General features: G+C 36.7%; 1 protein-coding gene across 5 annotated transcripts in view; it reads right to left on the bottom strand.

The window, feature by feature from the left end:
- The window catches only part of mink1 (misshapen-like kinase 1), a 50,969-nt gene extending 40,733 nt beyond the window's left edge, over nucleotides 1-10,236 (bottom strand). For 4 of the 5 annotated variants that reach the window (XM_051111120.1, XM_051111121.1, XM_051111122.1 and 1 more), the window contains exons 1-3: nucleotides 9,037-10,236; nucleotides 2,378-2,443; nucleotides 836-1,018 (exon numbers count right to left, since the gene is read on the bottom strand). In XM_051111120.1, coding sequence (XP_050967077.1) covers nucleotides 836-1,018; nucleotides 2,378-2,443; nucleotides 9,037-9,093 — 306 coding nt within the window. In that variant the 5' untranslated portion in view covers nucleotides 9,094-10,236. The remainder of the gene's footprint in view (nucleotides 1-835; nucleotides 1,019-2,377; nucleotides 2,444-9,036) is intronic. The other variant, XM_051111123.1, reaches the window with a different exon arrangement.
- Nucleotides 10,237-12,989: the final 2,753 nt, after the last annotated feature.

Below are 12,989 nucleotides of genomic sequence, written 5' to 3'. Positions count from 1 at the left end.
TTCAACCCACGGACTCTCTACACTGTAAAAAAACAAAAAAAAAAAAACAATTAAAAACTGGGCTTGTTACTCAGCTGCCTTAAAATTTTAAGTTGAATGAACTCAAATATCTAAGTTGTCACTTAGTACAACTTAACATTTCAAGTTGACTAAAATTTTTTTGAGTTGACTGAACCTAAAATTTGAAGGCAGCCAGGTAACAAATTCTTTGAAGTCGCGTCTTTGACTCTGCTTTCAAATGTTAAGCATCCACGTGAGACGCACAGACATGTAGGTAACCTCCTTAAACAAACATGAAAATTCATCAAGTTCATCTAGTCTACTTTTCGTTTCTGAAAGAACATGCACTGGGAGGAATAAGCCAGAATTTACCTTAGAAGAAGAAGGCAACACGATGCAACCATTTTAGTGAGCTCAATTATAGTAACGCCACATTTATTGTCAGTAACAGTAATGGCGTTGTAACAGGGGGGAACAGTAATTTGTTTGATTACTCATTACTTAAAAAGTAATGCCATTAGTAACGGCTTTTATTTATAACATCGTTATTCCCATCACTGCAGAGCAGTATGACTTCATACTGCTCAGAAAATTAAAACAGCTTGATAATTAAGACTGTTTAGGTTTTTTGGGGAGTGAATACATTTTTATCGTTGTAAGGCACTGCGCTGGGACGCATTTATGTGCAAACACCTCGTAAAAGTTAATTTTGCATCCGACGTCCCCTGTAATGACAAACTGCGGCTATAATTGATCACTGTGGCTTGATGCAGGACTTTTTAGCAGGTCAGAAATCACAGGTTATGGTTGTGATCAGGTTTAAGGAAGAACAGACCCAGAGCTGGTCGTCGTGTCCGGGTGGACTTTTCTTCACGAAGGCTCCATAGTAGGTGGCGATGTTCCTATGATGACTGTACTTCTTCAGCATGTTAATTTCAGCTTTAATTTCCTCCTCCTCTTCCTCAGTCACATCCATGACCTTTATGGCTGCCAGCTGACCCGTCTTAACATGACGACCCTGAAACAAAAAGAATTTCAATAGCAAGTAGCATAGAAATGAATCATTGAATCATATAGAAATATTACCAATCAAAAATTAAGTTTTGATATATTTACAGTAGGAAATTTACAAAATATCTTCATGAACACGATCCTTATCAAACTTGACACTACAGATTTTAAATGTTAAAAAATATTGGTATTATTGCTACAAAAACAGCATATTAACTAACCATCCAAAAATACTATAGCACTTTAAGAAATACCACAGGTACACACATTGTATACACTGGTCTATAAACTGCATATTTAAAACAACACTAAATCTAAGCTGGATAAACTACCTCACTATCTTGCTATCACTAATAAACTACTCCCATTTGTCACACACACCACAACCTTTATAACCTACAGTACACACCCATTACACAATAGTACATAAACTATAGCCTCATAAACGACACATTTTCCAAACAATACAGCCTGAAGTATAAATTACACCCTACACACATTTTAAAGAAGGCTCATGTCATACACTGCAATAATTACAGAGGCCCGTAGGATTAAAATCACTACATGAGCCTGTAAGTATAAAGATTTATTACACACTAAATGTCACACGGTTTCTTAAAAGTGTGTATTTTTCTATGTTAAAATACCTTTCCCAGCTGTATATGCAGACTATTAGTCATTTGTAGACTGATTTATCAAAAAAAGTGTAAACACTCTGATTCTGACAACACAATGCTGTACATTTAACCATCCTTATTAACATATAACAGCATCACTGTTTGTTTGTTAATGTGTTTAACTGGAAATGAGAAGAGTTTTAGAGAAATTTGTTTGCAAGTCACCATTATATTTCCAGTTCCCTTTGATGACGCTAGTGGTGTTTAAATTATACAGTTTAGCTTTAAACAGTGAAATTCAACTGTTTAAGCATTCAGTCTGCTCTCCATTCACTCTTTTCTGTCAGCTTCCTCTCGTCGTCCAGGCGTCTTCATCTCGACGGCGAGTATTGACAGGTCTGAGCACAGCTGCAGTGATCTAAGTTACTCCGTGTGTTATTGCACCACGCTGAGAGTGCAATGACATTCTCACACATGCCCTCACGTACACATGCACACAACTGCTTTAAACCACTTCTGTCCTCTGTTACTCATGTACCAGCAGCAGCATCTCTAATCCATCTCCCACTGAACCCTTCATCCCTCTCGCTTTTTAAACACACACACGGCACATAACTCGATTCTTCTAAGTGCACAAATGGGAGTTTTATTTATCATCTGAGAAGTCATTGCTGAGTAACAATAGGATAGCATTTACTGCTAACAGACATAACAGTCCCTCTTCCTCCTGCCCTCCATCACTGTCTCACCTTGTACACTTGCCCGTAGGTGCCGTTGCCCACGACCTCCACCAGCTCAAAGATTCCTGCGGGGTCCTGGAAGAGAGAAACAATTTTTAGAATGGTAAAATCGTTAAATCATGCAAATCTCCTCAAATGAAGATGACTTGGTTTTACTCTGCAATAGTTCCATCTAATGCAAAAAAAACCCTTAGAGGTTTAAACCAGAAACATATTTTACTCAAGAATGCAAATGTCACCGCTTGAACAACATGCCTGATATGTGATATTGCGTTAACACTTCAAAAGTCTGTGCTATAAAACTTAAAAATAAATAAAAATAAATGAATACATTTAATGTTTGTCTAGTATGGTTTCTTATTATACAGTTAAGGCCGATTATTAGATTTTAAACCAGAACAAAAAGTTTTAAATTATTTCTGAAACTTACATAATTTGGCAAACTGAACTTATTTTTCCAAATGTTTATTCTTCAAATATATTAAAAGAATTATTCAAGTTCCATTAGGTAACTAGCATATTGAAAGGATTAGTTCACTCCAGAATTAAAATGTTCTCATAAGTTATTCACCCCATGTCATCCAACATGTTCAAGTCTTTCTTTCTTCACTCACAAAGAAATTAAGGTTTTTGAGGAAAACATTCCAGGATTTTTCTCCATATACTTCAATGGGAGCCACAGGTTAAAGGTCAAAATTGCAGTTTCAATGCAGCTTCAAAGGGCTCTACACGATCCCAGTTGAGGAATAAAAGTCTTGTCTAGCAAAATGATTGGTCATTTTCTAAAAAACAAAATTAAATATAAATTAAATATTATATAGTTTTTAACCACAAATGCTCGCCTCGTACTACCTCTGCGTCTAGACTTCACGTATTATGTAATCACACTGGAAAGGTCATGTTTGACGTTGGTGGAAGTACCGGCCCCGTGTTTACAAAGCGAAAATGGCCTTTACAAAAAATGGTAAAACAACGATGTCAACGATGGATCTATCTATCGGTTAGAGGCAGATTTCAATGCAAGCTTGCAGTCAATTGAAAGTAAGGGGCCAGGTTTCGGCCCTATATTTTTTTAAGCTGAAAAGGGTAATACAAAATACTTTTTATGCTAATATTAGTTATTTTCCTTTGTGGCAATGCTTGAGAATTAATAAATTGGTCAGACATTTCAGAATGCACTGGGTTTTATCAGTCAGAACTTCACTCTCTGTACTTTCTCATTCTGTCACTCTCAACAAAAAAAACAAAAAAAAAAAAAAAATGGACACTACATGATTTGAAGTGCACAACAATTAGGAAAGGAAATATTTCATGTCTTCAATCAAGCTTATTTTGGAGATTATTTTTCTCTTTTACAGAAACGGCTCCCTGCTGGCTCAGAATGGCAATGACAGAACCATTACCTGCTCAGCCACTGAGAACAAGACAACGCGTCATGTTTTTACAAACCCCAGTTTTTAAAAAGAGAATTTATGCGGTATTGTCGTGTATTAAGAACCATTATGAAACTCTCAAGCAGCTTTATGTACGGCTTCAGCCGTGGAGCGCAGCCAAAAACTAGAATGAGTAGAGGGTTAAAAACAGCCAGCGCAGCACATACACACACACACACACACACACACACACACACACAGAGTGTGATTCAATATGGCCTCGCACAGCTCTGTGGGTGGACAAGGCTAACGTTCTTCCTAGCTCTCACACACATATACACACCACGATCATCTCACTCTCATCTGCCTCCAATAACTGCAATCTTTTTCTCTCTCACTCTCTTCATCTGTCTTTTTATGTCTTTCTCGCTCAAAGAGATCTGGAGTGGCGAGCTGTAAGCGAGCAACACGCACTTATGTGAAACATCAGTAAGAGGCTGAATGGAAATGAGAACAAACACAAACAGGATTAAAAAAACAAGACATTTCATAACAAAACATGTCATGTCCATCATATATATATATATATATATATATATATATATATATATATATATATATATATATATTAGTGCCCTTGCAATATTCAAACATACAAAGATCATCAAAGGAAATTAGTCTCTAGTCTCTGGAGAGCATCTGTCTCAGAGAGAGAGGGAGACAGACAGATGACACATAAGCAGTGAAATGAATAAATGAGCTAATGAATAAGATGATAAACAGATAATAAGGCTTTCCCTGGAGAATAAAGGAGGACAAATTGAGAAAGGAAAGACAGAGGGAAGGAAGTTCGCTGAAAAGGTTGCCTCCGGCTTTTCAAAGATTGTTAAACGACAGACTTTAAAATTAAAAATACAAGATAAATCTTTAATACGAGTCAGTTTATGTTGGTGAAAGTGTGATGGGTGACAGGACTGAACATAAACTGCAGCAAGCCAATGGAAAGCCAGTGTATGCCAGAAACATCAAATTAAATTAGTCTACACAACCAATCTGAATACAAACTGTAACTGCAAAATAGTGAAGTAACTGGCATGTTTTGCAAGGTGAGGCCTCATATAAATCTTATTCACTGATATGTTTATGAGATATGATCTTTCTCTTAAATGTGTTGAAGTGATTACTACAGTTGAGGTCAAAAGTTTACATCCCCCTTGCAGAATCATTAAAAATGTTAATTATTTAACCAAAATAAGAGGGATCATACAAAATGCATGTTATTGTTTATTTTATTCTGCCCTGAATAGGATATTTCACATAAAAAAGGTTGACATATAGTCCACAAGAGAAAATAAGAGTCAAATTTATAAAAATTACCCTGTTCAAAACTTTGATTCTTAATACTGTGTTGTTACCTAAATGATCCACAGCTGCATTTTTTGTTTAGTGATAGTTGTTCATGAGTCCTTTGTTTGTCCTGAACAGTTAAACTGCCTGCTGTTCTTCAGAAAAAAATTCTTTCAGTTCCTTCAGATTCTTTGGTTTTTCAGCATTTTTGTGTATTTGAACCCTTTCCAACAATGACTGTATGATTTTGAGATTCATCTTTTCACACTGAGGACAACTGACAACTGGACTCACATGCAACTATTACAGAAGGTTCAAACACTCACTGATGCTCCAGAAGGAAACATGATGCATTAAGAGCATTAGATGCATAAGGGGTTGTAAACTTTTTGAATTTGAACTTATTTTGTCTTTTGGGAAACATGTAATCTTCTGTAGCCTCTGAAGGGCAGTACTACATCAAAAAAAGATATGACATTTAGGCAAAATAAGAAAAACATACACATTTTCATTCTGTTCAAAAGTTTTCACCCCCGGCTCTTGATGCACTGTTTTTTCCTTCTGGAGCATTAGTGAGCGTTTAAACCTTCTGTAATAGTTGCATATGAGACCCTTAGTTGTCCTCAGTGTGAAAATATGGATCTCAAAATCATAGTCACTGTTAGAAAGGTTCAAATACACAAAATGCTGGAAAACCAAAAAAATTATGGGACCTGAAGGATTTTTCTAAAGAACAAACTTGGACAAACAGACAAGGGACAGAACAACTATCAGTAAACAAAAGCAAACAAACAAAAAAACAGCTGTGGATCATTCAGGTAAGAACACAGGGGATGAAAACTTTTGAATCAGGTCATTTTTATACATTCAATTATTATTTCCTTTTGTGGACTATATGTAAATGTCTTTTATGTGAAATAACTTATTCAGGTCTGTACTAAAACAATAACATGCATTTTGTATGATCCCTCCTATTTTGGTAAAACAATTAACATTTTTAATGATTCTGAGAGGGGAGTATAAACTTTTGACTTTCAAAGCACAGGAACAGATAAATATGCTTATATTATTACTAGACATTGCACATGACAACATTACAATGTATGTCAAATATGATGAAAAAGCATCCAACATCATGATGACACATTTTTTGCTTTTTATTATGACTATGTTGTTTTTGGATTATGCAACTGTATTGGTTCCTCAATGGATATGCAACTAAGTTCACACAGCTAGACCGCTTAGTATCTGCTACATAAAATACCCTCATAAACCAGTGTAAAGTTAGAAAATAAAAACGGCTGGGAAATATTCTGAACAGCATGCAGCTATCTGACCAGAGACAAACCCATTAGGCACTAAAATAATGCCCATCAGATCCAGTCTATGGTTATCAATATTTAAGCATTACTAGATCAAGTTACATCATTAACCTGCAACCTCATGAACGCAGATATCAATAAACATTAATAAGTATTTGCTCCTTGTCAGCGTGCAGCTAACATCTGGCTTCATGCACACGCATGGTTTATTCGACAGCTGGTCTTATTTTGATCATCCAATGACAAGCTTCTGTTAAATTTGTCACATTTTTCTAGTCGTGCATATTCATTAGTTCGCGTTTGCCCAATAGCTTAGATCATTACTATTTCATATTTTTGTTTCAGTTTCTGTTATGATGTCATTAGCATTTATGTCTCATTTACATAAGCAACCCAACCATCAAATGGCTGCTGTTATGATTATGTAATAGATGCATTTAAACATAATTTTACATAATTCAGGCACTAGCTACTTCTATGCCAAGTTTCATGCTACGGCAATTCTAACGTTATTTAAAAGTGATCCTTACAAGAACTGAAACTGAGATGACCACAGGTGAACTAGAGAGCAGGTTGTTCTCAAGTTCAACAATACAATGAAACTACAAACCACCTCTGTCCTGTGCAATTCTAGCTAGAGGGCCACATGTAAGGCAGACCTCTTGTGATAGTCTAAATGCCCCCCTAAATGTGCGTCTATGACTGTGTGTGAGAGACATGTTATGTGGGTGTTATATAGGACAGCTATCAAACAATGAGCACAAGTGAATCATCGTGCTCCATCTCTCTCTCCAGGGGTAATATCAGACACATCACACCCTGGAGAGCCGTGCCCAGGAACTCACTGTACCAACACACAAGAGAGAAGGAGAGTTACGGCCAGAGCTCTATGTTTATGGCTTATTCACAACCCTACTAACACACGTAAACGCTTAAGTGTCACAAGACGGGTGGATTGAGACCTATACGGTTTACTTCCAGTCCACTTCGCTCAAATCAGTTGTCTAGGAAGGATGCATACCTAAGTATTCATAAACAACATTTAAACTACCAGGGTTATTATCGTTAACTTAAACAATTAATAATGTTTTTGTTTGTTGAAACAATGCTGAAAATATTAATATTAGATGAAAGACTTAGTTTTAAAATTAGAAATGTTGCCTTGGCAACTAACTAAATGACTGGAGAAGCCTAGCATACGTCATCAGAGAAATCTGTCATTTCACAGGAAGACTGAATTATGAAATTTAAATGACAGGCAACTGCCATTAGTTGAAGTTGAACTACTAACTGGGGAAGAAATAAAACTAAAACTGAGATAAAGCTAAAACATAAATAAACAAATTAAACCTAAATAGCAATGTTTTTAAAAAATAAAAATAAAAATAACAAAATTACTAAAAAAAAAATAACTAAAATTAAAATGAAAACTGAAAATATAAAATTAAATATTACTCACAAATATCAAAATAACACTGGACATTTAGTAAATGTTCTGATCTTTGTGAATAGCAGATAGGTTACCTTATCTATATGCAGGAATTCACCTAATTAGTGAGCGTAATTAGCCCTAGGACACTGGATTAGCCACCTGCTAACATGCCACTAAACTAGATGACTAGATTAGCCTTCTGCTCGCACTTTAACTACACAGGGACTATTCTGGTATACAACATATGCTATCTATTCTGAAACTATATACATTTATAATGTCACAAAGATTTTTATTTGACATAAGTGCTGTACTTTTTGAACTTTCCATTCATGCAAAATCCTGCAAATGCAGCCTTAGTGAGCATAAAAGACTTTAAAAAAAACATTTTAAAAATCTCTCCATCCTCAAACTTTTGATTGGTGGCATATGAGGTACGAGATTAATTGTTGCTAAAACATACTAGGCAGGTTTCCTGCTAAAACAGACTTTGGTAAAGGATTATCATCATCTTGCCATGAAGTGTGGATTAATGTCAAGATGATAATCTGCCCGCTTCTGCATTCTAGCTGGGTAACCCATTTTCCCCCTTCCCAAAACAGACTCAAATGCTGCTGTAAAAATATCTGATATATCCATTAACCAAGACTTTCCACCATCTGGCCTGCAGGGAGTGTTGAGGGTTTTTTTTTTAAATAAATAAAATAAGAAGCCATAAAAAGGAAACAGTCCACTGAATCATTCTATCACATTTGTATTGTATGTAAACACAAAGAGTGAGGGCCCAAATGGAAAGCTACACTATGTTTTGCAGGGCATTCCCCATATAACAAGAGAGCTATTCTAAGATTACAAAGCAAGCCTATTCGGTGTCAACACTTATTTGCAAGGTAGGCCCTCCCAAACCACAACTGTACGTGTGAGAGACAGAGAAACCTACATAAAAATACATAAACACTTCAGGCCTGGATTATTAGATAACAGGCCCAAGACTCACCTGCGCGCAGAAAAAAATCAATTAGCAGCTAGGAAAATGTTAGGATTATTACTAAAAGCTGGTTGATGTGTTTATAATATCCCTCATGACCCACACTAATGGCAGTGATCATACTGTTATGGATTTGTTTGGGTGTGAAGGCCTCTGGCAGGTGCAGGCAGGTGAACACACTCAGCCACACTCACTCACTAACTCACCCGCAGGGCGGCCAGGTCGATGTCATCCAGACTCCGCGTAGGTGCGTTTTCTGACATTTTCACAATATTTCTGACGGGAATTCAAAATAGGTACTCCAAAACTGCAGCTACGACTGCGCTATTATTTTATCGCAATGTTTATTTCAAGGGACAGTTCAGAAAAACTTGTGCGGTCCCCGGAGAAACATTTGGCTCGTCCCCGCCGCGACCAGTTTGACCGACAACAGCTGCAGGATTTCTGACCATAAAATGTTTGTTTCTTCTTTACCGGAGAACAAAAGGTTCTTTAAGGCCAAGTGATCCGGTTCTTCATGCGAATGTTAGCCGGAGACGACCGAGAAATGCCTAGCGAGCATTTATCGATGATAAAGGCTGGGGTTGAGCCTATAATCCTGAAGATTGCACGGCAACATTTACATGAGCTCGAATCAGATGTGCCACACTGCGCTCCGTCTCTACACTCATTTTGGCAGCACTGCGTAAATTAAGACGAGCCTACCTCTGTCAAAAACAGTAGATTAATAAATACACGAGCAGTAGAAATCGTAAAATATGCAGAGAAAGAGGCAGAACTTCGCGATAAGTCAGAAGCCGAGCTCCAAAACAGCGGCGCTCGTGATATCCGCGTCAATCCGCCACAGCCGTCATGTTACGGCGCAACCCACGCACACGCCTTAAACAGGATTTCTGTGTGGATTTCGATGGCAGTGCTCGGTTCAGTTAATGTCCACAGTTTCTAAAAGTCTCTGCAACGTGTATAGGGTTGAAATGCGCAGTCCTGGTGTCAAAAACAAAAAGTGTTTACGTCGAATAATATTCCGCCCGCCTGGCAAACTTTCATTCCCTCCTGCCGTCAGTCAGCGGCACCTCCCGGTTGTGCGCAAAACCTCCGCCGATTTGTTGGAGAGAAAGAGAGGGGGATGAACGGAAAACCATAAACAGTCCCTTGTTTTCAGCCCGGACCCTTTATGGCAGCGACTGATCACGATGCATACATAATATTTATTATTAGTCAGATATTCCCTAACGAGTCGCTTCGATGATCAACTTTGTCCTTCTGCTGTAATGTTGTATGTTTTGATGTGTCAGATTGAACTTCTCTCTCCTGTCTTGGTATGATCCTATTCCTACTTCTGCTGTCTGTGGTCGGGCTGTGACGTCCCCTCCTCTGCAAGAATACACAACACTGTGTTTTCCAGCCAGTTTCTGTTTTTTTTTTTTTCCTCCCTCCCCTGGACTTTTCTCACTCCTGTCTTCCTGGAGTGTTGAAGTGCTACGGTGCTACAACTGGGACAAACTACCTGAATAAGCTAGTTACAATGGAGACAGGTGGTACCGGTGTGAAACCTCTCTAAGTATTGCAACATACAATCGCACATGTTGTTTTCTAAAATTTTGGAAGCTTTCAATTGACTTCCATTGCTTTTATAGTGAGCTGACATTTTATAGTAAGTCCTTACCGTTCAATTTACCTAACCCTAAACCTTACTATGTTTATTAAAGGGATATTTCAGCCCAAAAATGAACATTCCGTCATTATTTACTCACTTCATGTCATTTATTACTTTCTTTCTACTGTTAAACACAAAATAATATTTTAAAGGGAACCCCGGCTATTAAGACTTTCATGGCTTAATATAGGGTAAATTATGTCTCTTACTAAAATATGTAGCAGAAAACCCATGAAAGACTTTTATACATCATTTTATACATTTTTGACTATGGGGGGCGCCATTATTTTAATGACGTGAAATGGTTGCACTTGGCGAGCCACTGGTGCTACCTGTTTGCTATTCTTACCTCAGCACAATGCAGAAAAAAATACTGACACAATGACCACATTGTGCGGCTTTTGGATGCAATTTTCAATCGAAAGGCAACAAGAGAAGTAATGTGAGTCTTCACTGCTTTACTAGCGATAAGAAGAGGAGAAAAGAATGGGACGAATAAAACTTCCTAAAGACCTGCACCTTTGTTCTCTCCACTTTAGCCACAATGTCTTTGGGGCGTTTAGTAGACCACAGCTAATGAAAGAGCTTACAAACAGCAGAGACAAGAAACACTACATGCCGTCGTGAAAGGATGTAAACATGTCAATGCTTTTCATGACACCGCAGCTATTGAAAGAGTTTCTCGGTGCCGATTTCATTTTGTGGGGAAAATCAATGGTATGACGTTTGGTTTAAGCCTGCGCTTGTATCCATTGCCACCTGTAAGCTCTTTCAGTAGCTGTGGTCATCAAAACAGTATTTTATTGTCAGAGTTGTGTATTCTGAATTGTGTTGCGGTAAAAACAGCAACAGGCAGCACCAGTAGCTCACCAAGTGAAACCATTTCATGTCATAATGGCATCCCAAATAGTCCAAAATATGTATGAAACAATGTGGATTTTTTAAATAATGAAAATCTTATATGGGTTTTTTACTACATATTTTAGTAAGATACATCATTTACATTATATTAAGCTGTATCAAGTCATAATACAGAGGGTTCACTTTAAGACATGGTTTTGTGTGTGTGTGTTGTTTTTTTCTCCATATAATGGAAGTCAGTGGTCAGCAAAGCTGTTTGGCAAACCAGCATTCCTCAAATATCTTGTTTCACATTCTGCAGAGAAAAAAAAAGTCAGTCAGGTTTACATGAGGGTGAGTAGTCTACTGTCTGAATTTTCATTTCAAAATAGTGCCTCCCTTAACTATCCCTTTAAGAGGTTTTCATTATCTGTACTGTTTATTGTTTTTCTTTTAATATGCTTGGCTTCTATAATAGTGTCCTTCTAAATTTTATTTCACTTCATATATTCTGTTTCTGATTTCTCTTGTGCTCACATTTTGTGTTGTTTGCTCTGTAAAGTGACCTTGAGTTTTAAGAAAGAGCTGTATAAATAATTTACCGTTCTTGGCTTGTCCTCACAGTAGGCAAAACTTCACACACAGCTATCTATGTGGGGACTTGCCATAGACTTCTGTTGTTTTTATACCAACCAAATGCTATTTTTCTATCCACTAACCTAAACCTACCCCTCATATAAAACTTCTTTGCACTTTTACAGTCAGATTATTTATAAAGTATTTACAGTAGATAGCACTTTTACTTAATAGTGTATAAAAGATGGGTTCAACTGAAACAGAGATAGTATGTTAAAAGCACATTTTAGTTCATATTGATGTTGTCCGAAAATCACAGTTGAGTACACTTAGATGTTTTAAAAATGATCTTAAGAAGTACTAAAGAATAATTTTTAGTATATTACATATATGTGACCCTGGACCACAAAACCTGTCATAAGCAGCACGGGTATATTTGTAGCAATAGCCAACAATACACTGTATATGTCAAAATGATCATTTTTTCTTTTATGCCAAAAATCATTAAGATATTAAGTAAAGATCATGTTTCATGTAGATATTTTGTAAATTTCCTACTGTAAATTGATCAAAACATAGTTTTTGATTAGTAATATGCATTGCTAAGAACTTAATTTGGACAACTTTAAAGGTGATTTTCTCAATATTTAGATATATTTCTATTGCAAAACTATTTTTTTTTTTTTGCACCCTCAGATTCCAGATGTTTAAATAGGTGTATTTTGGCCAAATATTGTCCTGTCCTAACAAACCATACATCAATGGAAAACATATTTATTTAGCTTTCAGATGATGTATACATCTCAATTTCAAAAAATTGACCCTTATGACCGGTTTTGTGGTCCAGGATCACAAATAGCTTTATAGGTTTAATGAAGAAACATTAAAGTGGGTATTGTTACCCTGAAATAACATTTGAGAATCACAGAGTCACATATTACATTACATATTAAAGTACAAAATTAGTGCGTAAAAAATAGAGCACTTTAAGTGCATTATGGAAGTGCCTTGGTATCCCTGTAGACATTTGGTCCCCACAATGGAGAATAAAGGCAGACACACACACAAACACACAAGTAAAAAGCA

Source organism: Labeo rohita, chromosome 5, assembly GCF_022985175.1.
Source record: "Labeo rohita strain BAU-BD-2019 chromosome 5, IGBB_LRoh.1.0, whole genome shotgun sequence".
NCBI lineage: Eukaryota > Metazoa > Chordata > Actinopteri > Cypriniformes > Cyprinidae > Labeo > Labeo rohita.
The sequence above is the reverse complement of the archived record's forward strand: the minus strand, read 5'-3'. Positions and strand labels throughout refer to the sequence as shown.